Raw genomic sequence first — 26087 nt, forward strand, 5'->3', positions numbered from 1 at the left:
TATGTACAATAATTGTGTGTAAGGTTTGTGGCCAGTTTGCAAAGCATCTCAGACCTTCTCTCATCTTCACAGAATTCATAAAATCTATTCTGTTACAGGAGACTTTCCTTCCTCGGTGATAGTTTGAAGTCTAGTGCATAGAAATGTCTCTCTCTCTGCTGGCTTCTAATATATGAGGCTTCCAAGCATGTTCTCAGGGAAGGGGAGTTGATTAAGTAGAGACTTCTCTGTTCTTAGTGAATTAATGACCAACTCCAGCCCCATTTTAGGCTTTGTGGAGGAACACTCAGTGACTGTACTAATGCAACAAAGTCAAATTCTTTAGTTTTATTATGGAAAACATCAGGTGAGGAGCTAAAGAAAATTTTTTCCCATCTGTGTCTCATAAGCCCCAGAGTGGAATCCGTGGGGCAGTGGACTAGTGAATGGATGGGCATGCCGAAGATTATCTCAGCATCCATGGGAGGCATGGCTGCCTTGCTGCAGATGGGCAAGACATGAAAACAGATTGAGGGGCTATCAGGGGTGGGCAAACTTTTTGACTAGAGGGCCACAATGGGTTCTTAAACTGGACTGGAGGGCTGGAACAAAAGCATGGATGGAGTGTTTGTGTGAACTAATATAAATTCAAAGTAAACATCATTACATAAAAGGGTACGGTCTTTTTTTTTTTTTTTTTTTTTACTTTTATTCATTTCAAACGGGCCGGATCCGGCCCGCGGGCCATAGTTTGCCCACAGCTGGCTAGTTAGAAGATTCAAAGCAAATTCAACAGAGCTGGGAAGCTGAAGGTAAAGAATTTTTCTTTGAATATGTTTCAGTAACGTAAAAACATCTAAGGTGGATAATACTTTCTTTAGGGATTCTTTCCTTATGCTTCTTCCAATTTAGAAATTGTAGGCCCTGGGAATATATATATATATTCAAATCCTGAGTAATATAAGTATTCAGAAGGGCATAGAGCATTTGGGGCTTTGAGAGGGGTAGCATAATTGGCAAATGTCAGGATCAGTAGCTGATTTTATTTATATATATATATATAATATCTTTAGACTTCTGTTAATCTAGCACTCTGCCTTCACCTGGCTTCTATCTGTTTTACAACTTAATAACGTGTACCATTTAGCCTCATGATTTATACTTGTTAAACCTTATTTGGAATATCCTCAGATGAGGATTCACAAAACAAAGCAAAAAAACACGTTATTTATATAAATGCACACCCATTTTTCACAGCCACACCATGGAAGACTTGCTAAAACACAGATTGCTAGGTGCCACCCTAAAATGCCCAATTCTAGGTCTAGAGTGGAGCCTGAGAATTCGCATGTCTAACACGGTGCCAGATGATGCTGATGCTGTTGGTCTGGGGACCACGCTTGGAGAACTACTACTCTAGACATTTGCTGAGGTATACTGCTCAGCCAGGGGCAGTTGAATGAAAACGGTAATAACATCCGATCCTAACTTAATAATGTTAGAGTAATGAGATTTCGTTAAGAGGAAATACTTTCAGTGATAGGATCATTTGTATATTTTCCTAACCTCAGTTGTGGCTAAGTCATGAAGGCTTATAGGAAACCTCATGTTCATTTTAAAAAAAAATCAGGTCCTGGAATTAGAGGATTCTTGTGCTAGAACAGACCTTATAACAACCATCTAGCCTGGTATAACACTCTTTTTTATGAAAGACAAGACTGAGGATCCTAAAATTGAAATCTCTTCAACTTCATATATTACTTTTTTGTTTTATCTAGTTATTTATTTATTTTTAAATCTTTATTGTTGAAAATATTACATATGCCCCCCCTCCCCCCATTGACCCCTTCTTTTTAAAGGCAGAGCCAGGAGAAATGATTGAGTAAGAAGACTGCTAGGGAAGGGAACTTTCAAGAGGATTAATTCCCAATATAAAGGGAACCATTTTAGTATTTAGTCAACCATTTAATATCCTTAAATTAACTTGAACCCTGAAGTTGATTTTAGGCATTTCGCACCAAAGGTCTATAGTAATATTTTTTTATTATTTTTTATTTTTTTAATCTTTATTATTCAGATTATTACAGTTGTTCCTCTTTTTCCCCCCCCCATAGCTACTCTCCACCCAGTTCCCACCCCACCCTCTGCCCTTATCCCCCACCCCCACTGTCCTCATCTATACGTGTACGATTTTTGTCAAGTCTCTTCCTGCACCCCCCACATTCCTTCTCCCCCCAAGAATAGTCAGTCCACTCCCTTTCTATGGCCCTGACTCTATTATATTCACCAGTTTATTCTGTTCATCAGATTATTTATTCACTTGATTTTTAGATTCACTTGTTGATAGATGTGTATTTCTTGTTCATAATTTGTATCTTTACCTTTTTCTTCTTCTTCCTCTTCTTAAAGGATACCTTTCAGCATTTCATATAATACTGGTTTGGTGGTGATGAACTCCTTTAGCTTTTTCTTATCTGTGAAGCTCTTTATCTGAACTTCAATTCTGAATGATAGCTTTGCTGGGTAAAGTAATCTTGGTTATAGGTTCTTGGTATTCATCTCTTTGAATATTTCTTGCCACTCCCTTCTGGCCTGCATAGTTTCTGTTGAGAAATCAGCTGACAGTCATATGGGTACTCCCTTGTAGGTAACTGACTGTCTTTCTCTTGCTGCTTTTAGGATTCTCTCTTTGTCTTTTGCTCTTGGCATTTTAATGATGATGTGTCTTGGTGCTGTCCTCTTTGGATTCCTTTTGTTTGGAGTTCTCTGCACTTCTTGGACTTGTAAGTCTATTTCTTTCACCAGGTAGGGGAAGTTTTCTGTCATTATTTCTTTAAATAGGTTTTCAATATCTTGCTCTCTCTCTTCTTCTGGCACCCCCATAATTAAGATGTTGGTACGCTTGAAGTTGTCCCAGAGGCTCCTTACACTATCTTCATATTTTTGGATTCTTTTTTCTTTTTGTTTTTCCGGTTGGGTGTTTTTTGCTTCTTCGTATTTCAAATCTTTGACTTGATTCTTGCGATCCTCTAGTCTGCTGTTGGAACTCTGTATAATATTCTTTATTTCACTCAGTGTCTGCTTAATTTCCAGTTGGTCCTTTTTCATATCCTCGAGGGTATCACTAGATTTCTTGAGGGTCTCACTAAATTTATTGTGGTTTCTAGAAAATTCTTGAAAAACCTTATAAGTGTGGTTTTGAACTCTATATCCTGTAGTTTGCTTTCCTCCATTTTTGTCATTTGTGACCTGTTTCTTTGTCTCCACATTTTTTATGCTTCCCTGTGTTGATATTGTGGCTTTGTGTGCTAGGCGTCCTATAGGGCCCAGTGGCTCAGCCTCCCCAATTACCTGAGGTGGACACTCTTGGTGCACCCCTTTGTGGGCTTTGTGCACACTCTTGTTGTATTTAAGCCTTGATTGTTGTAGGTATCACTGGGAGGAATTGACCTCCAGGCCCGTTGGCTGTGAGAATCAGCTGTGTCTACGGTGGGAGAACTTCTGTGCTGGAGACACCCTTCTGGGGCAAGACTTGCTTCAGTGGGGTTTTGGTGCTCACTGAGTCTGTCCCCTGAGTGTGTCCCTTATGGACCTGAGGAGTTATAATCTGGATGGTCCCACTGTGACCACTGGGTACATTGGCTGTTGGATCTCTAAGGAGGTGCTAATTTAGCCTCTGCGTGAGGCTACCCAGCAGGAGCTATGGAGAGATCTGCAGATTCCTCTTCTTTGTTTGGGGTTTGGAGGTGCCCAGATGAGGCCCAGTTGTGAAGCAATGCAAGCTGCTGTGGGGCCTTGGGCCTTCTTTTGGAAGTTCTGGTTCTCTCTGACCCAGCTGCAGTTTGTTAGGTAATTTTCAGATCGCAAAGGGCCAGGCCTTTCATATGCAAAAGCCTCATGTGCACAGCTTGGGTGGGGCAGGGTCTCAGGGGATCAACAGGGCGGAGCAAGCAGCTATGGCTGATCCTTAGTCCTACCCTAAGAGGCCCCAAGTCTCGGTAATCGCTGCAAGCACCTCTGAGAGAAAGCCGCCCTCGAGTTCCGCCTGATGCCAGACAGTCCAGTTTCTCCCCATATGAGTCTGGGTCCCCAGAGACTCGCCCAGTACTGGAGTTCAGAGCAGTAGGGAGCTTGTGTCTCCCTGCCAATTGAAAAAGACAACAGCAGTTGCCAGCCCTTTCCACATGCGCCTCCGTACCTCTGCACTTTACTTCCGCACCTCCTCTGAGTCTCAGTGTGCTTTTCTCTTTCCTTCTAGTTGTAGAATTTCTACTCAGCCAGCCTTCCTGTGGTTCTGGATGAGGTCCATTTTGTCTTTTAGTTGTATTTTTGAAGTGGTTGTGCGAGGCAGCAATTTCCGGTGTTTACCTATGCCGCCATCTTGGTTTTTCGTCTATAGTAATTTTAATATAATTACACTAGAGGCCCGGCGCACAAAAACTTGTGCACTTGGGGGGATGGGGGGTCACTCAGCCCAGCCTGTGCCCTCTCGCAGTCTGGGACCCCTCGGGAGATAACGACCCGCTGGCTTAGGCCTGCTCCTGGGTGGCAGAGGGCAGGCCCAATCCCTAGGTGCACCCCTGTCATGCTCAGAGCAGGGCGGATTGGGAGGTTGTGATGCCACCCTCAGTCACGCTCAAGGTAGGGCAGATTGGGGGGTTGGGGCACCGCCCCCTGTCACAGTCAAGGCAGGGTCGATGGGGAGGTTGCGGTGCCACCCCCTGTCACGCACAGAGCAGGGCCAATCAGGGGGTTGGGGCGCAGCCCCCTGTCACGCACAGAGCAGTGCCGATAGGGGAGTTGGGGCACCACCCCCTGTCACACACACAGCAGGGAGGATCAGGGGGTAGGGGCGCCGCCACTGTCACACTCAGGGCAGGGCCGTTGGGGAGGTTATGGCTCTACCCTGTCACACACAGAGCAGGGCCGATCAGGGGGTTGGGGTGCTGCCCCCTGTCACACACATAGCAGGGCCGATCAGGGGGTTGGGGCGCCGCACCCTGTCACAGAGCCGCAGGGTGATCAGGGGGTTGGGGAGCTCCCCCTATCAGGCATAGAGCAGGGCTGATCAGGGGGTTGGGGCGCCTTCCCCTGTAACGAACAGAGCAGGGTGGATAGGGAGGTTATGGCCCCGCCCCCTGTCGCACACAGAGTCGCAGGGCGATCAGGGGGTTTGGGCGCTGCCCCCTGTCACACTGATCCCGGTGCTGGGAGGCATATTACCCTTTTATTATATAGGATAGAGGCCTGGTGCACGGGTGGGTGCCGGCTGGTTTGCCCTGAAGGGTGTCCTGGATCAGGCTGGGGATCCCCACTGGGGTGCCTGGCCAGCCTGGGTGATGGGGTGATGGCTGTTTGCAGCTGTTCACACACCCTTCTGGGTGGGGGTCCCCACTGGGGTGCCTGGCCAGTCTGGGTGACGGGCTGAGGGCTGTTTTCAGGCTGGCGGGTGACTGAAGCTCCCAACCACTCCTTTTTTTCTTTTTTTATTCTGGGCCAGCTTTAGCTTTGAGGCTTGGCTCCAGCTCTTAGGCCTCTGCTGCTGAAAGCAGGTTTCTAGCCTTTGTTTACCTTCTGTATTTGAAACAATGTTGCGATCCTGCTGGCTAAAGCCCGGCCGACTAAAGCAGGTTTCTGGGGTTTTGTTTAGCTTCTATATTTGTAACATAGTTGCTTAGAGTTGCAGCTCAGAGGCCTGCAGTGGCGGGGAACGTTGGAGTCCTCCGTCACTGAAGCAAGCAAGCCTCATGTTAGTTTCAAGCTGCCTGGCTGCTGGCCGCCATCTTGGCTGGCAGTTAATTTGCATATTGCCCTGATTAGCCAATGGGAAGGGTAGCGGTCGTACACTATAATTACCATGTTTCTCTTTTATTAGATAGGATGTTTTCAGTTGTAGAGATCCTGTGGTGGCTTGGATCCACAGCCCTAGATTCTTGGGAAATCCAGTGCTGGAGGCAGCCTAATGAAAGTCTTGATTAAAAATCCAGTTGTGGAAGCATTAGCTATTGTAATTAGATAAGAAAATGAAATAATTCACAGGAAAATTTCCACAAGGAAGATGGCCTACCAGTTATTAAAATTTTAGGGCATTTAGGGTAATTAAAATATTTTGGTGCTCTTCTAATTTTAATTGAGTCAATATAGAAAGTCCAGAAGTAGACTTAAAGTTGCATTTAGTATTATATAAAGGAGTGGCTTATATCAGTAGGAAACAGTCATCTGGGAGAAAAAATACAGTTGAATTTTTTCCTTGCTTCCTGCATTAAAACAAATTCCAGGTGGATAAAAAATTTAAAGTTAGAAAATGAAACTATAAAAGTAATACATATTTTAATAATGTTGGAGTAGGAAAGACTTCTTGAAACATCACAAAATTCAGAATCTGAAAAGGGAAAGTAATGATAAATTTGACTACAAATTTAAAAGTAAAAATTTCTGCAGGTTCAAAAAATTACACATACACATAGATGTCATAAAATCAAAAGAGAAATGATGATCTAGGGAATGTATTTGCAACCCATGAAACAAATAAAGGTCTAATTTCATTCACACATAAAAAGTTCTTGCTGAAACCGGTTTGGCTCAATGGATAGAGCATCGGCCTGCGGACTGAAAGGTCCCAGGTTCGATTCCGGTCAAGGGCATGTACCTGGGTTGTGGGCACATCCCCAGTAGGAGATGTGCAGGAGGCAGCTAATCGGTGTTTCTCTCTCATCGATGTTTCTGACTCTCTGTCTCTCTCCCTCCCTCTCTGTAAAAAATCAATAAAATATATATTTTTTAAAAAAGTTCTTGCAAATCTAGGAGAAGAAGACCAATAATCTAGTAAAAAAATGGGTAAAGGACAGGGACAGGTAATTCATGGAGAAGGACATTAAAATGGCTAATAAACATAGGTAAAGATGTTTAAGCTCACTCTTAAATTCCAAAGTTCAAAGGAATACCAATTTTCACCTATCAGAATGACAAAGATCCAAAAGTTAGGTAATGGGTAGTGTAGGGAAAAGAGTATTTGCATACAGTGTTAGCGGGTGTGAAAATTGATATGCCCTTTTTGGATTACAATTTTGGCAACACCTGTCAAATTTTTAAGTGAACATACGACTCAGCAATTCCAATTTGGGTATCTCTCCTTCCAGATGTACAGTACCTTGAAGTTGTTGCCAAATTACTGTACAGGGATATTCCTTGCAGCATTAGTAATAATAGTAAGAGACCAAAAACAACCTAATTATTGATCAGAAGAGGATTTGTTGAAGGATTACAATAGAAAATAGAATTCTGTGCAGCCATTAAAAGGAACATTGCAGGTCTTACATGTACGTATAAGGTATAATTTCCTCTACTGTTGAGCAAAAAAGGCAAGGTTTAGAACTGTATAGGATACATTCCCATTTGTGTTTTTAAAAACAAATAGAAATAGTCAATAATAGATTTTACTTAACCCATCATATCCAAAATATTTTAATCTATAATGAATATTAAAATGTCAGTAAGTTATATTATCTTGTTTGGACTGAGTCTTTGTTTATTTTATACTTGTAACATCTCAGTTTGGACTAGCACATTCCAAGTGCTCATGAACCACATACAGCCACTGGCTTGTGCATTAAGCAGAGTAGGTGTAGGACAGTTACAGCGAACCTTTTGAGCTCGGCGTGTCAGCATTTTGAAAAACCCTAACTTAACTCTGGTGCCGTGTCACATACAGAAATTTTTTGATATGTGCAACCATAGTAAAACAAAGACTTATATTTTTGATATTTATTTTATATATTTAAATGCCATTTAACAAAGAAAAATCAACCAAAAAAATGAGTTCGTGTGTCACCTCTGACACGCGTGTCATAGGTTCACCATCACTGGTGTAGGATGTAGAGTACTGGACTAGAAGTTCAGAACCTGGGTGGCCCTGCTGCTGGAGGCTCTGAGAGTGCACAAGGAATATTTTTCCTGGGCTTCATTTTTCTCAGAATATGAAACATTAGACTAGAGCTCTAAAGTCCCTTCCAACTTTAAAATTTAGGGTCTAGATTTTTTATTTCAGATTACTTGTCAAGTAAAAAATGTAATTGTGCTTGTTTTCATAGACACTGTTTCCACCAGCACTCCTAAAATTCTGTGTTCCTAAGTGAAGCACACTTCATATTATGGGACTAGATTGTTATCATTAGAGTAAGGTTCTTTGTTTATTGGTTTGTTTAAAGGAAGTATGTTACTAAGCTGCATACATGATGTAAACTATGTAGAAATTGGAAGTTCTTTTTTGTTGTTGTTGTTAATCCTCCCCGGAGGATATTTTTCCCATTGATTTTTTTTAGAGACAGTGCAAGGGAGGGGGAGAGACAGAGAAACATCGATGTGAGAGAGACACATAGATTGGTTGCTTCCTGTATGCACCCCTACCGGGCTGGGGATGAAGCCTGCAACAAGGTACTTGCCTTGACCAGAACTGAACCCATGACCCTTCAGTCCTCAGGCCGAGGCTGACGCTCTAACCACTGAGGAACCAGCTAAGGCTGGTCAGTTCTTTTAATAGAATTAAGTCCAGTTTGAGGGTTTGCTGTAAAAGAGAGAACCACATAACAATATCTAAAGAAAGACTAAATATTGAATGAGAAAGAGTTGAGATTTTTTTTTAGTACAAGTCTGTTTATAAAGTCCATTCTTCAGAAGATAGTAACCAATAGTTTTCTTTGAACAAGAGAGAATGAGAATCATATGGACAGTGGATCACAGCTGTGGCCACACATTGGAATCACTTGGGTTGCTTTTTAAAATCCCAGTTCTCTATCCTGTACCCCAGACCCATGGTTCTTAAAGCGTGGTCCTCAGGCCTGCAGCAGCAGTATCACCTGAGAACTTGTTAGAGATGTAAATTCTTAGGCCCTTCCCCAAGACCATTTGAATCAGAAACTCTGGAGTGGTGCCCAGCCAGCAGTCGGTGTTATAGTGCTCCCTGGTGATTCCAATGTGCAGCCAGAGTTGAGAATTCTAGAGCAAGGAGGATTTAGAGCAAGGATAGCAGGTGGGTTTCATAGTGCATGCTGGCTCTCATCTTATATGGACCATTGGGGAGGGAGTTGAAGATGGAATGCAGTCACTTGCTAGGTATTTGCCATTCCTGATTTTGGGATTTGGGTAATTTATTGATATTATAGAGGGTTGGATGTTGCACTTCACAAATAGAAGTCAAGAAGCATCCTATCCAGTTGGCCAAAGTGGGGAAGAGGGAACAGAGGAGAAAAGGAAAAACAAACAAATACTGGAATAGAAGAAACAAAAGGTTGGGCCAGGAGGGATCAAGTGTACTAGGTAAAATGTTATAAGTGAAGACATTCCAGATAGATTATCAAATATTTCATTTGGGCGGGCCCTGGCTGGTTTGGCTCAGTGGATAGAGCAATGCCTGCGGACTGAAGGGTCCTGGTTTTGATTCTGGTCGAGGGCACATGCCCAGGTTGCGAGCTCTATCCCCAGTGGGGAGCACTCAGGAGGCAGCCAATCAATGATTCTCTCAGATCATTGATATTTCTATCTCGCTCTCCCTCTCCCTTCCTCTCTGACATCAATAAAACTATATTTTTAAAAATTAAATATTTCATTTGGGCTTCTTAAAGAAGTTCAAGTGTCATGGGGAGTTTATGCCCACTTTATGGTCTAACGTCAAGCCTATTTGAAAAGTACCGAAGGCTTGTTCAACCCTTATTGTTTGGCATTAAAGGATACATTTCCTCTTAACATTTGGACTTTTGATAAGAATGTACTTTAATACAGGTATGGTAAATTTGAAATGAATTAAGCCAGAAAATAAAATATGTTTTCCAAGTATAAAGAGATTGGCACCGACGTGAGGAGTTAATGTGTCACATTCTTTTGATTTCCACTCCTCCAGAGAAATCACAGTATCTGTAATTTCAAAGGCATATTCTGAAGAATGTTATATTGTGATTTCTCTAAGCTGAATCTTCGAGATCTGTCTGGGAGTTTTCAGCTCTGACAAAATAAAAACGGACTCATTATAGTATCAGGTTCATTTGATTTTTCAAAAGTTAGTGGAAATATGCAGATCCCTGGAGAAACTCCTTTTGCTCTGCCTCGTTATAAGGCAGACGGAGGAAAGCAGGCTGGGCTGTGTTGAGTGCATCTGGAGCTTCTTATTTTTCAGATCTCAGCAGTATAACTTCTGCAAGCCCTTTCTGTGTGTGTTTTTCTCATCTCATCGTAAAACATTACATTTTCATGAGAAAGTCAATTTTGATCATTTCCAAAAAGCTAGCCCGTATAACAGAGTGTATGCCTCTTAGAAAAAAACTGTTCCTTTACTATAAAATAGAACCTGTCTTTCATACCTGATAAACGATTCTGATATAACTTTTATAATCATATTTATTACAGGAAAGATAATACTATTTTTTGAGATTACGTTTATCAAAATGTGGTTTTAATTTTTGTATTAATTTCTGAGTACTGACTTTATATTTTTAGATTGTTTTATGAATTGGGCTCTCTCTGAGTATAAAGTGGTTTTCAGCACACTGATATATTATTGAACATCTTCCTCAAATAGCAAACACATGCATTTCAACAGCTTTTTGGACAGAACCACATTTAATCATTATTTACAGGAAAAAATTTATGGCTTTTTAATTAACATTATTTTCTCATATTCTGGCATTGAAATTATGAAACTTCGTCTCAGTGTGTAGACTTACCTTGTTGTATTGCCAAGAGGAAAGAAGTGGCTTTTCTGCAAAGCTAAATAGTTTGTACTTTATTGTCTGCTACGAAACAGCTGCTGAGACCAGAAAAATGCCGTCTCATCATTGCGCCTGGGGTGTCCAGAAGAGGCAGGGAAAAATGACTGTAGCTCCCTGTCTGCCCTGGCACTCTCCTCCTTTCTTTTCATTTTCACTGCCCTGAAGAGCAGGAGAACAATATTCTGCAATTAAGGGTTCCATTAAGTTGAAGAAAAGAGCAAATGGGGGATGTTTGTTCTCCAGGCTGAAAAAATTTGTCTGGGGTTGGGGGGATAGTGGTAGTGGTATAGAGAGAGGTGGGTGGAGAGACGAAGTCAGGGCTGTTTGTTGAATATACTGTTAAGGACTGTTACCATCCTAATTAATCAAGTTAGAAATTACAGCTGTAGTCGGTTCCCCCCCAATTCTTGTTATCAATTTTCTTCTCTTTTGAGACAAAGCAAATATAAATTTTGTGTTCATTTGTCATTCGTTCTTTGACTTCAGCATCTCTGAAAATAACAATGTAGCACAAAAGCCCAGTATTTACCTAGTTGTAATGTGGGTTGCCATGGTGTTTTGCAAATTATTGCAATTATGTTCACCATGCGAGTCGCCCTTGGTAACTGGCGAAAAAACTGATAATCCTGTTTTGAACAAAAGGTCAAATTGCTGAATAGAAAGTCTTGATTAACTAAAAGATGTACAAAGTGGAATTATTTCCTACCATTCAGAAATAGTTCTTGATCGGGTTTGGGGGAGGGGGTGAGTAAGTACATCTGATTACTGAAGTACAAAGCATTGAAAGGATGTTGTCTTGAGCCTTTCATGTAGTCTTAATGGTGGCTTTTTTGTCAAATTTACCCATTTGCGGCATTGAAAGAGGCAGCTGCATTTAAGCTGGAGAGACGGTGCTTTTTCAAGAGTTCAGTGCATGGAAAGTTCTCAGCAGTATCTGCAGTTTACTAGTAGCCCCTGGTCTATTAAAACTGATGTGCCGCATTTGAGCCCATTGCTCTCAGTACTTGTGAACCCCTCTGGCTGATGATCTAATAAAGTGCTCTTACTGGACAATCTCTGATCAGCTACTTAAAAAGGAGCTTGGAGGAGGGGGCCGGAGGAGGAAGCCTCACAGGCAGTCAGACTTGGTGTAGGCCAGGAGATGTGTGGCTAAACCAAAAGGCTTGTCTCGAAGATAATCTGGGCTGAGGTATTTGCCATGGGGTTTTGGTTTTTGTGCCCCAAATCCTCTAAGCTGTGATCACCTTTTTTTTTGGAAGGAAATCTTAATTTTATTCCATGCTGAATAAGTTAAGATTAGAAATGTCTTTTTAAAATTCAAAAATCCACCTTTGTGGATTTGTTTGTGAAATTACGGGCATTCATAAAATACATGATTCTGTGTTTATGTCAAAGCAAAAGTTTCCCTGGTTACATCCAAAGATGCATTTCTTCTTTTCTGAATCTGGCAGATCATCTGGGGGAGTGAATTTCGAAGGAAGGGGGGTTCTCTTTTTTTAATGGCCACCTGAAAAATCAATTCTCAAAACTTTTGAGAGTGTGTGAAAGTGGCATGAAAGCAAGGGAAACCTTAACAAGTTTGTGAGTTTACATTCTGCATCACCTAGCAACCCCCTGGCTCAGCCAGATCTCTTGTCTACCCTTAGTTCTGTTTACAGACCATTCAAACAGCCCTTCGAAACCATGAAAGATATTCCGTTTCATTAGTACCACTCTCAAGGAGAAAATAATTAAAGTTAAATGAACAAACATTGCCTGGTGATGGTTTGAACTCCATACTGATTTTAAGATGCCCTTTGAGGCAATTGCATATATAGTTCAGTTTTAACATTTGCTGCTCTGTACCCAAAGGCATACCACATTAAACCATGCCAATAAATTCTAGCCTGCATACAAACAAATAATAACAATTACTTTAGCTAGACTTGAGCATAGAAAAGAAACTGTGCTTGTAATAAGGTTCGAGCATGTCCTCCTGATTGAATTTTTTAAACATTTGATTCCTACCCTGGACATGAGCTGATCCATGTGTACACTGAATAAAGGCAGGGGAGGGGACGTGGGAACAAAGCGTCTCTCTTTAAAACTGATTTGCTACCCACCTTCAGAGATCCAGCATCATAAAGAAAAGTGTTCAAATCATCTTCCATCGAAGGCTATGTGGATCTCAGTGAGTGGCTTAATTTGATAAATTATTCTAATACCACTAATACATGCCCTGCCACTTTCTACTTGAGAACTGCTTATATGCTTAAATTGACCTATTTTTTGAAATTTCTGAACTAGTCTAAAATGTTTGAAAGAAAAAACGATTTTATGTGCTCTTTTTTCCTTAAGCACATTCCCAGAAAATTCATCTTGGTTACAATGAAACACATGGTATAGCTCAAGGTATTTTTTCAGATGGATTGGTGATTTGATTATATTGAAAGCTCTGTCAAAACTGTGTCTTCCCTCATTAATAACGGTTTTCTGATTATAAAAGCAATATACACTTACAGAAATTTTAGAAAATACAGAAACAGAAGAAACCACCAAAAGGGAACCAGTGATGGCATTTTAGAGTATTTCCTTCCAGTCTTTTTTTCTGGTTACATATTGACGAAACTAAACCTTGAGTTAACTTTTGAAGTTTATTTCTTCATGTGTGTAATATAGTGAAGGTGATTTTTTTTTTTTCAAGAGTGAGACTTGAGAGCAAGGTCAGTGGTGGAAGTAATTAACAATTTTTTCTTAGAGGCTTTATCACTAAAATCATATAAACACCAGAGTAGCCATTTTACCATTCCATTTTATTTTTTTTCCCCTTTTTCTTGTTGAAATGACTATATGCCTTAACTGGCACATCCGTTTATAAGCATTCATGTTCAAAAGTTGGACATTCATCGTGGTTGGAATATTACATCCCCAAGTCACTTGTAGCTTCACATAGTGAAAACAAAAGTCTTTTGTGAAAAGATTTGTAATACAATAGAGATTAATGGAATGTGGAGAGGAAAATGCTTTCCATTTTCTCATATAAAGCGAAAGCAGGGCTGCTCACAAATCTTGTATTTTTATTATTTGTATTTTCTTAGCTCTCTAACATCCACAGTACATGGCTGGGTTGCATGAGCTCTTTGTGCTTTGTTGACAGTTGACAGACAAAGCGAAATTATTCCTGAAGCAAGGTACTGTGTACTTAGTTGTGACCTATTATAGCCTAAGAATGTAGCTTGCTTTTGAGTTGGATGAATAGGGAGAGTATTTTATACAATAGGCTTGAATATACCAGGAGAGATTTTCAACTGCCCATACAGAAAGATACATGTTCACCATTGAACCCCCCCCCAATGTAATCTTCCATATAAAGTAATTTTAAGTATATTTTGCCCAGTTGCTTGCGTGGAGACGATTTTAACTGTTCTAGTATTGTCCTACAGTGGTAAAATAAAATTGCTGGTAATTGTTGGCTTTCTCTGCTCACAGCATAGCAGGAGAAGATGGTTTAATGTCCCTCAGGTACATCTTCTGATGTTCAACTTCAGATTGCAAATTAAAATAACACGGCTATGGTATTGGATTTGATGTGAGGCAAAGCAGAACAACTTGCTAATTTATCATGTAATATACAATTGCCGAGGTTAGAATTTGTCCACTTGTAGTGCTATTCTGTGTGTTTAAATGAGGAGCGCTGTTTGCATCTAACCTATCATAACAGTTGGGGAGTGCTCCATTATCCTTTCAGCAAACTGATGGCACAGTCTGGTCCTTGCACAAATGATAAGATCAATAAGTTTCAAATAACTTGGATGAAATGACATGTGACTGTTCATTTAAAGAGATGTCTTACTTTAAAAATCAATTTTAATAATATTCAAAATTCTTACATTGACCGACAAGGTACTTTCCACATCTGTTTTGATAATTTTGTTAAAAAAATATTTTTGTATTAACTTTGGTGAATAGTTAGTTTATATATATATTTTTCCTGAGTTTCTCTTTCATCTCCTACCCTGGCACCTCTCTGAGACTTAATAATCACTCTTTGACATACCAGAATGCTGCAGTGTGGAAAATTTAACTTTAAATGCAAAATTATGTTCCTGTTAAAACTTCCCCTGGAGATCTTAGGAAAAATTTCTCCCAGTTTTGGGTGCAAATGTGGGTCAGAAAGCAATTTGTTTTTTTATGTTTCTGAAAGTCCCAAATCACAACATGTCATTCTTCAAAGGCAGCTGTAGGCCCATACTGTGTTCTATCTATAAGAAGACCCATTTTATGCTGGGGATAATTCTGTGACAAAAATTTGACTACAAGGAGACCCCAGAACATGTATAAATGGTTTGGGGTGAAAAGAGGGTCTGGTGTTCTCAAAGTGCACTAGTTTGGGGAGAGGGGGTGTTTAGGCCATTATAGAAAAATAATGATATGATGAACTCTAAGAGCATGCGTGCTGGCAGACCTAGCCCTGTGACCCTGTCATTGCACTCCTGGAGAGCCATTACAGTTTAAACTAAATCATATGTCACTGCTTTATTGCGTTGTGTTGTCTCTTGAAAATCTCTGAATTCCAAGTAAAGCAAAGACCACCTCCTCTTCCCTCACCATCCATTCTATCTGTAACTTCAAATCCAGTTTAGTTTTTTGTTTTATTTTTGTTTTTATTGATTTCAGAGAGGAAGGGAGAAAGAGAGAGAGATAGAAACATCAATGATCAGAGAGAATCATTGATCCGCTACCTCCTGCACGCTCCCTACTGGGGATCAAGCCTGCAACCCAGGCATGTGCCCTTGACTGGAATCGAACCAAGGAACCTTCAGTCCACAGGCCGTCACTCTATCCACTGAGCCAAACCAGCTAGGGCTCCAGTATAGTTTTATCAAGGAAAGCCTGATCATTTCACTTACATGGACTACATAGTTGTATTATTTTGCAGTCAAATTGAGATGTAGCTCTGCCTAATTTTACCCATTATTCATCATTGGGATTCTCCATTTTGGGATAACACCAGGTGAAAATTGACCTGGCTCTTACCACATTTGAATATTACACCTTTAATAGTGCAATGTCAGCTATAGCCCAGCACTGGTATTCCCCAGTACTGGAGGCATATGTAGGATAATAATATTTTAATTTATTGAACTCTGTGTGGGTTTTCTTATTTGATCCTTTTAACAATTCCAATCGGATAGGTGTCATTACTTCCTGTTTTATAGACAAGGAGACTGAGACTCAGAGGTTTGGTGACTTCTAAAAATGACCCATTAATGAATGAGAGAGAAACACACTCAGGTGTGGTTTTCCATAATCTCAACTCTGTATTCTTCAATGAGTGTGAACCTTTGTGCTAGAGACTGTGGAAGACACTACCAATCCAAAGCAGGTCACTTCTGGGGGCCTGACCATCCATTTAAGGAGGTAAAATAAGATGGTTCAGGGATAGTGCAAAGCGTTATGTGCTCAGTTGTAGCTGGGATACAGGGAGCAGGCCCTGGGGGGGTGGGAAAATTTCATAGGAGAGGAATGGAAGTGGTGTTCAAGGATTAGGTGTTTTATGCAGAGCTTCTACAGCATGAGTACAGACAAGGAGTTGGCAATAGGCAAAATGTGATGAAGTCGGTGAAAAAAAATCTGATGGGGCAAAGAGTTTGTGTAAGAGAATGATGAGAAAAGAGGAATGGGATGAGGCTGTAAAAATTGGAAAGCCAGACCAAAGCATGGGTTCTTAATACTCTCTGAGAGGTATCAGGTTGGGGGATGGGAGTGGAAAGGCCTTGGGAAACTAGGCTTGGCCTCTCTTTGCATTGGGTGTGGGAGAGAATGGAGTCAGGGAAACCTGATAGAGGACTATTGCAATAGATTGACTCTGAGGTCTGGGCTTGGGGTGAGGTTGGTGATAATAGGACTATAAGGCCAGGGGGCAGACTTGGTGATTGACTGGAAATGGGAGAAGGGCCCACAACATATTTGATTCAAGAATAAGAAATACTCCAGCCACCGTGGCTCAGTGGTTGAGTGTCGACCTATGAACCAGGAGGTCACTGTTTGATTCCCGGTCAGGGCACATGCCCAGATGGGGCATGCAGGTAGCAGCCAATCAATGATACTATCTCATCATTGATGTTTCTCTCTCTTCCTCTCCCTTCCTCTCTGAAATCAATAAATATATATTTTTTTAAAGAATAGGAAATACTGTGGACCTGGCCAAGTGGCTCAGTTGATTGGAGCATTGTCCTGTATACCAGAAGGTCTTGGGTTTGATTCCTGGTTGCAGGTTCATTCCCCAGTCAGGGCTCATACAGGAGGCAACTAAGCAATGTCTGTCTGTCTGTCTGTCTGTCTCTCTCTCTCTCTCTCTCTCTCTCTCCCCCCCCCCTCTCTCTCTCCTCTCCCCCCTCCATCTATAGCAGTGGTTCTCAACCTTCCTAATGCCTTGACCCTTTAATACAGTTCCTCATGTTGTGGTGACCCCCAATTTCATTGTTACAAATTGAACATAATTAAAGCATAGTGATTAATCACAAAACAATATGTAATTATATATGTGTTTTCCGATGGCCTTAGGCGACCCCTGTGAAAGGGTCGGTCGACCCCAAAGGGGTCGCAACCCACAGGTTGAGAACCACTGGTCTATTGAAATCAATAGAAACATATCCTCAGGTGAGGATTAAAGAAAAAAAACAAAGATAATAAGGACTGTGAATTTTAGACCCTTTCCTTATTATTTTCCATGAACGTGCTCCTGTGCATTTTTATTTTATCGCTTCTATGCATTCATTTACAAAAGTCTCCCCTATCCATGGAGGATACATTCCGCAGTGGATACCTGAAACCACAGATAGTACCAAACCCTATATTGCATGTACTATGTTTCTTCCTATACATACATACCTATGATAAAGTTTAATTTATAAATTAGGCACAGTAAGAAGTTAACAATAACTAATAATAAAATAGAATAGTTATAAAATACTGTAATAAAAGTTATGTGAATAAATGTTAAGTAAAATAGGAGTTACTTGCTCAAAAGCACTATGGTACCTCCACAGTCATCTGATAACCAAGATGGCTAATAAGTGACTAGTGTGCAGAGGTGTTTATAGTATGGAGTCACTGGCCAAAGGGATGATTCACATCCTGGGGGGATGGAGCAGGACTGCACAAGATTTTATCATGCTACTCAGAATGGTGCACAATTTAGAACTTACACATTGTTTATTTCTGGAATTTTTCATTTAATATTTTCAGCCTGGGTTGATCAGGGGTAACTGAAACCACAGAAAGTGAAACTGTGGCCCTGGTTGGTTGCTCAGTGGTTAGAGCTTCTCCCCATGGACTAAGGGGTTCAGGAGTCGATTTCCAGTTAAGGGCACATACCTTGTACCTCAGTTGCATGTTCCCCAGCCCCAATAGGGGCACATGTGGAAGGCAACTAGTTGATGTGTCTCTCTCATATCATTCTCTCCCCCCCCCCCTCTCTCTCTCTCTCTCTCTCTCTCTCTCTCTCTCTCTCTCTCTCTCTCCTCCTCCTCCTCCTCCTCCTCCTCCTCCTCCTCCTCCTCCTCCTTCTCTTTCTCCTCTCTCCCTTCCACTCTCTAAAAATCAATGGAAAAATATCCTCAGGTGAGGATTATAAAAATAAAAAAGAAAGTGAAAATCTATTGGTAAAGGGGAACTACTATATTCAAAAGATATTTTTGAGTGCTTCCTATGCACCACATTTCCAGGTCTGGATGATTTTTGTGCATGCATCCTTCTAAAAATGCAAAGTATACTCAAATTAATAACAGTTTGTGTTTAAAGGGCAACTGCCAGAGGAACACCTCAGTTACCAGTGGAAATCAATCTCTTTTTATCATGTGCAGAAACATTTTAGTTAAGGCCTCAGAAATATTAGCAATCAGAACCAATCAACATTTCACATAATTTTGTATATAATGATTTAAAGGAATCATTGTTTTGCTATTGGACAGGTGGCTTCACCTCTTTTGAATCCTTTACATATAAGCATGGTTTGGGTAGCCCTCGGAAAACTTAATGGCCTTATTTCTTCTCACACACACAAAATTTATATGTATGTATATAAAATTCAGAATATTTTTATTTTTGCAAAACTACCCAAATTTGTGTAGCCATAAAAGGGGCTGCAGAAATATGTACATGAAAATATAAAATAGACAAAGTATGTTAATAACCTTATTTCTGTTGGTTATGACAATTTGGCACTTTGGTATGGCATTGCATAATAAAATGACATATTTGGATGACAGACAACGTCCTTAGAGTGGTTTTGGAAGTTTTTATTAAAGCCCAAATCTTCTTATAGGTTTGACTTCCAAAGAACTACATTTTATTAAATTTTTTTTCTTCTATTGACTTGGCAACATAATTTTGGACAGTACATTATTTCCCAACATGGGAAATGAACATTAGTTTAGTTTTGTCTCTGTGAGTAGTAATTCAAAGTAAATTTATAAAATGTTAGCATTTTCATTTACTTCATTTTTAACACCCATGCAAGGTAAATTTTACTGTGAGATCTTGCAATGGATGATTTGCCCCATCATGGGATTTTTTTCAAAGAGCTGGCATATTTATTTTTAAGGACACAAATGTTCTTTGAAAGGTAGACTTAATACATTCAACTGTTATTTGTTGGGGGGAACAAAGGGTTAACCAAAATGTACTTGAAAAAATTGAATGGAAGCAAAGCATATATTGAATATGATTAGGGCCTATTTCCCCCATAGAAGAGTTTTGTTTAAAATAGACCATGACCAAAAGCTCAATTATAAAAATAAAACAAGAGGTATAAAGAGCTACAGGCTTTAATATTTTTTCAGCTCCAGTTCCCTTCACACAGTTATCAGCATGTTTAATTTCCAAGTATAATAGCACTAGTTATTGTTGTCATTTGTAAAAGGAGATTAACAGATAGCAAGTACAAACAAACCCAAATAAGTACTGAATAGAGAGAGGTGACAAAGAAGAAAAGAACTCTTTAATGTTAATTATAACTGGTAGGAAGTCTAGACAAATTATATTATCTGTTTTCTATATTACTTGAAAGGCCATTTAGTTAGTAACTCTGTCAGAGATAGTTAGGTGTTTGCTTTAGAAACAGGTGAGGTAACAATTTAGGTCGCCCTGGTTTGCAGCTCACCTCGTGAGTCATGGAGTTGTATTAAATTGATGGAATCAGGTTTCAAAACCTGAAAAGAAATTGTTTTAACTTCCAGGTTATATCCTGGTGCTTAATAATTTATTGTCTCAAAAATGTAACAACTCCAGCCCAGCTAGTGTAAGGTCATGGTTTGATTCCAGGTCAGGGCACATACCTGGGATGTGGGCTCCATCCTCAGTGGGGGGCGTGCAGGAGGCAACCAATCAATATTTCTCTCTCATCATTGATGTTTCTATCTCTCTCTCTTTGCCTCTCCCTTCCTTTCTGAAATCAATAAAATATATATATGTGTGTGTGTGTGTGTGTGTGTGTGTATTTTTTTTTTAATGTAACAACTCCAAATGAATGATAAAAGAGTCATCCAGTCCTACATTTTCCACACGTGGTTTGCTTGAGTCTACTGTTTCCTTTATTAATATGCCTACATGGTAACCAGAAACAACTTAATCTGACCTTCAGTGTTCATAGGCTTCATTTAAAGCTTAATACCTGCTGCTGCCATCAGATGTACTGTCCCCCTCGGTATTCTCCATACCTAGAATAGACTAAACCAAAGTATCTTGTTTCTTTAATTCTAAGAGGCCATCAATTGTGAGTTATATCTTAACAGCTTTTTTGAAGGAAATACAAATACATCATTAAATGTACATGTCAATTGTAAATGCATCTGAGTTTTAGAAATAGTAAACTGAATAAAAATGTGTTCTTAAATCAAGAAAATGTGGCACTTGGCCCTATGATGACTATGACTATGACTATGACTATGACTCAGAACCACTGATTCTTTATTCTAGTTTGTGGTAGGATCCACATAACTCCATCCCTTCTCTGTTTGGCATTTATAGTTGGTACCATACAAATTGCTTCTTAAAGCCAAACTGTACTGAATTACGTGTGTGTGTGTGTGTGTGTGTGTGTATACCTTGTTTTCATATTTAGATTGTAATTTCCTGAAACTCTCCACAATATTAAATATATTTCTGGGTATATATTAAAGATTTCATAAGGACTCCTTGAGACCCTCTACATGAAAAGTTTAAATTAAATATTAAAATATTTCAGCCAATTGACTAAAGATAGGAATGAAGCTAACTATGAATGTATTGTCTAGATGGATTTTATATTCTTTAAAGATAGCATATTATCTTTTAGTACAAAATGTTACAGTACGCTTCCTTTGGGTGTACTAGTAAAAAAGCTATAAATGGAGCTGGAAGAACTGATTGGGAGTTCTTTGCCTTGACTTGGTTGTAGCTACTTCCAAGAAGAGCCTATTCTGAAGAATGAGGTCACTTAGCACAGCGAATAGGGACATCCTGCAGCTTTGGATTAATGCTATGTGGCCACATTAATAAGTGGCAGACGAAGGTCCCTAACATAATTAAGGAGCAATTGTAGATATATTGCTCTCCTTTAGGCAGAACAAAACCAAACAGGTTGCTCAGTCTAGAAACAGGGAACGTGGTTAAAAATGTCACTGATGCCTTTCTTAATCATACTCCACATAGTTCTCTCTGGCCTTCATTCTTTTGCGCATGTTGTTTTCTCTACCTAAGTTGTCTTTCCTGCCTTCTCCAACTTATACTTACTCTTCAAGACCAGTTCAGAAGTTCTGCTTCTCCAAAGGTTCCAGGTCCCTGCTTGCAGCTCCCCGAGTGGGAACCCATGCAACAAGGGAACATACCTTGTTCACCTTTATACCCCCTAGTTTGCCTTAGGTGTATTATGCCTAATACATATAGCACTAAAGCCCCCAGAGAACCTGAGTTTTGCTCAACCCCATTTGTGAAGTCTTATCTTGTTTAACAGATACGCTTCATAGCAAACAATGCTGATTTAAGATAACAGGCATACTGTTATCACATGTGTATGAGAACATTCACACAAGAGCAGCAAGGGGGAGTAACTGCAGGAGGGAACTGTACAGAGAAGTGGGCAGTGGCTATTTGAAACCACTGGGAAAGGGTGGTCAGTTGACGTAATCCTTGAAAACATGGCAGTCTCCAGAGAACATCCTATATAATACAGAGGTGATATGCAAATTGACCATCACTCCAACACACAAGATGACCGCCCTCTTGTGGTCAAAGATGGCTGCCACAAGATGTCTGGCAGGGTAGGGCAGTTAGGGGAGATCAGACCTGTAGGGGAGGGCAGTTGGGGGCGACCAGGTCTGCAGGCAAGGGCAGTTAGGGGTGACCAGGCCAGCAGGGGAGGGCAGTTAGGGGTGACCAGGCCAGCAGGGGAGAGCAGTTGGCAACCAGGCCTGCAGGGGAGGACAGTTGGGAGTGACCAGGCCAGCAGGGGAGGGTAGTTGGGGGCAACCAGGCCTGCAGGGGAGGACAGTTAGGGGTGATCAGGCCGGCAGGGGAGGGCAGTTAGGGGTGACCAGGCCGGCAGGGGAGGGCAGTTAGGGGTGACCAGGCCGGCAGGGGAGGGCAGTTGGGGGTGACCAGGCTGGCAGGGGAGGACAATTAGGGGCGACCAGGCTGGCAGGAGAGGGCAGTTAGGGGTAGTCGGGCTGGCAGGGAAGGGCAGCTAGGGGCAGTCAGGCTGGCAGGGGAGTAGTTAGGGGGTGATCAGGCTGGCAGGCAGAAGTGGTTAGGGGCAATCAGGCAGGCAGGCAGGCGAGCAGTTGGGAGTCAGCAGTCCTGGGTTGTGAGAGGGATGTCCCAGATTGGAGAGGGTGTAGGCTGGGCTGAGGGACACACACACACACACACACACACACACACGTACATGAATTTCATGCACTGGGCCTCTAGTGTGTAAAATAATGTTTTAATTTTATTTATTTTTTAAAGTATATTTTTATTGATTTCAGAAAGGAGAGGAAGAGAGAGAGAGAGAGAAACATCAGTGGTGAGAGACTCATTGATCGGCTGCCTCCTGCATACTCCCTACTGGGGATGGAGCCCACAACCCAGGCATGTGCCCTGACCAGGAATTGAACCATGACTTCCTGGTTCATAGGTTGATGCTCAACCACTGAGCCACACCAGTCCAGCAGTGTTTTAATTTTACATAAAAGAGTTGCTTACATTTAGTCAGTGTTTCTCTTATGCCAAGCATAGTTCTAAGCACTCTGAATGTATTACATCACAACCACAACAACCCTGTAAAGCAGGTACTGTTGTATTCATTTCACAGAGAAGGAAACTGATCTCAGCAATCTATAATAATAAAAGCATAATATGGTAATTAGAATGGACAGCCGAATGATCTTCCAGACATCCTTCTAGACCAGCGGTTCTGAACCTGTGGGTTGCGACCCCTTTGGGGGTCGAATGACCCTTTCACAGAGTTTGCCTAAGACCATCGGAAAACACATATATAATTGCATATTGTTTTTGTGATTAATCACTATGCTTTAATTATGTTCAATTTGTAACAATGAAATTGGGGTCACCACAACATGAGGAACTGTATTAAAGGGTCGTGGCATTAGGAAGGTTGAGAACCACTGTTCTAGACGAAGCTGTGGCTGTGTGGGCCGAGCCCCTTGCACAAATTTCGTGCATCGGGCCTCTAATTAAGTGATAAATAATTACTCGGCTGTTGGGAAAGTCATTTATTTCTGTGTGGTATATTCTTTACTTTGGTAATGGTCTGTACTAATAAACTAAAATCCATTGGTTTACATCTGTGAATAATCATATAAGATTTTATTGGGAGGTATTTTTGTATGTGGGATGGGATTGTATTTTAAGAAAAGAGAATACCATCTCATGTAATCTTTCTTTTTGTAAAACTTGATGAATTGCCTAACTTTTAAGTTTGGGGCATAGATCAAAATAAACACATCAGGAAAGAAAGGTAAGGAGCTATTTCGGAATCTCTAAGGAAAGTTTGAATGAGGTGAGTCAATCTTGATAATGAAAGGGGTCTTTATTTGCCTTTGTTGATGGTGGCGAGGGGACTGAAGTGTTCTCTTTTTTCTCTGCAGGGCTGGTTGATTTGTGAAGAGCCAACCTGTCGAAATCGAATTCGGCACCTTCCCCTTCAGTTTTCCCGAAATGGACCTCTTTGCCAAGTCTGCATGAAAGCTACACTTCGACCAGAGGTAAAGGTGGCATAAATGATGCTAAAGAAGTGTGTGTGTGTGTGTTTAGGGGGTGGGGGTTGTGTTTGTCCATTCCTTAGCTCTGGGAAGTAGATATTTGGAGTTTGCTGGGTACAGACACCCTACTACCATACACATATATTTTAAATATTCAGACTTCAAAAAGATACGCTTTTTTCTTCACTTCATGAGCAATACTGTATTTATAGCTAAAAGAGAAACTAATTCTCATATGGGTTACTCAGATTTCTTTGGTCACCACTTGATAATTACAAAGAATAGGTACCATTTCTTTGCAGAAACTGCTGTTACCTTTGGACTAGATCAGAACCCTTTTTGTAAGTACCAGAAAACCTCCCAAACCGGTACCCTACAGGGTTTATTTGTATGGGCTTCCATTGTTTCTAAGTAGCAGCATAGATCAGTGGTTCTCAAGCCTTTTCTCTGCCTTAATACATATACCTGAGGTATAAGGCAGACTATCATTAGTGGCTCTCAACTGGGGAGCACATGGTCTGGAACCCATCTTCCTGGTAATTTCCTTTGAGCATCATCCAAGCACCATTTCCCAAACTGTGGGGAGAAGAATGTTTGGGGGTCTTGCATGCAAAGAGGGTTTTGTAATCAACTACATCTAGCAAACTCTGGACTAGCCAAAGTTAAACAGGCTTATTGCAGATTCTCAGAGCCTATAAAATGGTCATGTGTAGTCTGTCTCGCCTAACAGGACTGTAATGTGCCTCACTTTCCACATTGGTCTGGCCCGAGGATTTGTAAGGATTTTGGTGAGAAGAGAGTGAGAAACCTGTTATGTATTTACTTGTTTTTTAACACAGAGGCAGGTTTCTTTAAGCAACTTTTATCTTCAAATCTTTTCACTTAAAATGGTTGATCCACAGGCTAGTTTTAGTGAATTATTTAAGATGATATATTGTCTTTTCACAAAATTTAGCAAGAAGTCAGAAACTACAAATGGCTACAACCATTGTTGTATATTCTCTTGTTTTGCTTATCCATATGTATGTTTTACGTGTTTTCAGTCATAATGAAAATACGCTTTTGTATTATCTTTTGTCAAGCATCTGTCTGTATTGCTACTTAATTTTCAGTACCAAAAATTTTAAATGCAATGTTGACCATCCCTCTCATTGGGCATGTTAGGCTACTTTCATTATGTCTTTATTAGAAAACTGTGACAAATATTTTCTTGCTTAAGTTATTTTTTGTTGTTATTTGAGGTATTTCATCAATAGTATACATCAAAATACATAAATACAATATGGTCATGATTTGTATTGCCAGATTGCTTTCTTATTAGGTTATCCCAACTTAGACTATAACCAGTTTTTACTACCACCTTTGTAGCATTTAAACATTATTATTCACTTATACTAAACTAATTTGATATGTATAAATGTTCCTTCCCTAATTTTGTAGATCTTCCATAATTAACAAAGTAGAGTGTAGGTTTTCTAAAAATACAGAACACAAAGTGAGAATTAGCTGTTGCAGCAAATTCTTTTTACGTCAGCCTCATGGCAAGACTTGCATCAGCAGGTGCAGAAAGAAAACAAGAGTGTATCAATTTAGTGTGAGTCATCAGTCCAATTGCAGACTCCAGGGGAATCACCTTGCTTCAAGAACCCATGCTGCCTTTGAGCCTTTAACATCTAGATCATCAAGTGAAGTTCAGTGAGAATTGAATTACTTCTTAGAAAGTCAACCAGTTTTATGATTGCATTCTTGGTGAAAGAAAGTAAAAGAAAAGTGTACAGCTAGCAGATCAGTAACCTTTCAGTACACGTTGATGATGTTCCTGGTAGGTTGATGATGTTATTGGTGAGTGGTTTCATATATCTGGTTTTCTTTGATCATTTATTATCCTTTTTAAATGAGCGAACTGACAGGCATTTTGAAATAATTTCTTTCGCTTCGTATTCTTGTCCTCAAAACGGTGGCATTTGGGGCAGGCATGCATCAAAGTTATCAGCTACTCTGCCCAGAGAGAAGCTTTTATAGCTTAGCTCCTTGGGTCATATTGCAGCTCAGAACATGACCCTTGGGAATAGCTGGAGGTTCATAGCATCCTGGTTGGTGATACTGCCCTTAGCTTTTCCTC

General features: G+C 40.5%; 1 protein-coding gene across 1 annotated transcript in view; it reads left to right on the plus strand.

The window, feature by feature from the left end:
- Positions 1 to 26087, plus strand: part of POLA1 (DNA polymerase alpha 1, catalytic subunit) — a 321815-nt gene that overhangs the window by 176982 nt on the left and 118746 nt on the right. The window contains exon 35 of the mRNA XM_081115420.1: positions 23852 to 23968. Coding sequence (XP_080971546.1) covers positions 23852 to 23968 — 117 coding nt within the window. The remainder of the gene's footprint in view (positions 1 to 23851; positions 23969 to 26087) is intronic.

Source organism: Myotis nattereri (assembly GCF_964212035.1).
Source record: "Myotis nattereri genome assembly, chromosome: X".
Taxonomy (NCBI): domain Eukaryota; kingdom Metazoa; phylum Chordata; class Mammalia; order Chiroptera; family Vespertilionidae; genus Myotis; species Myotis nattereri.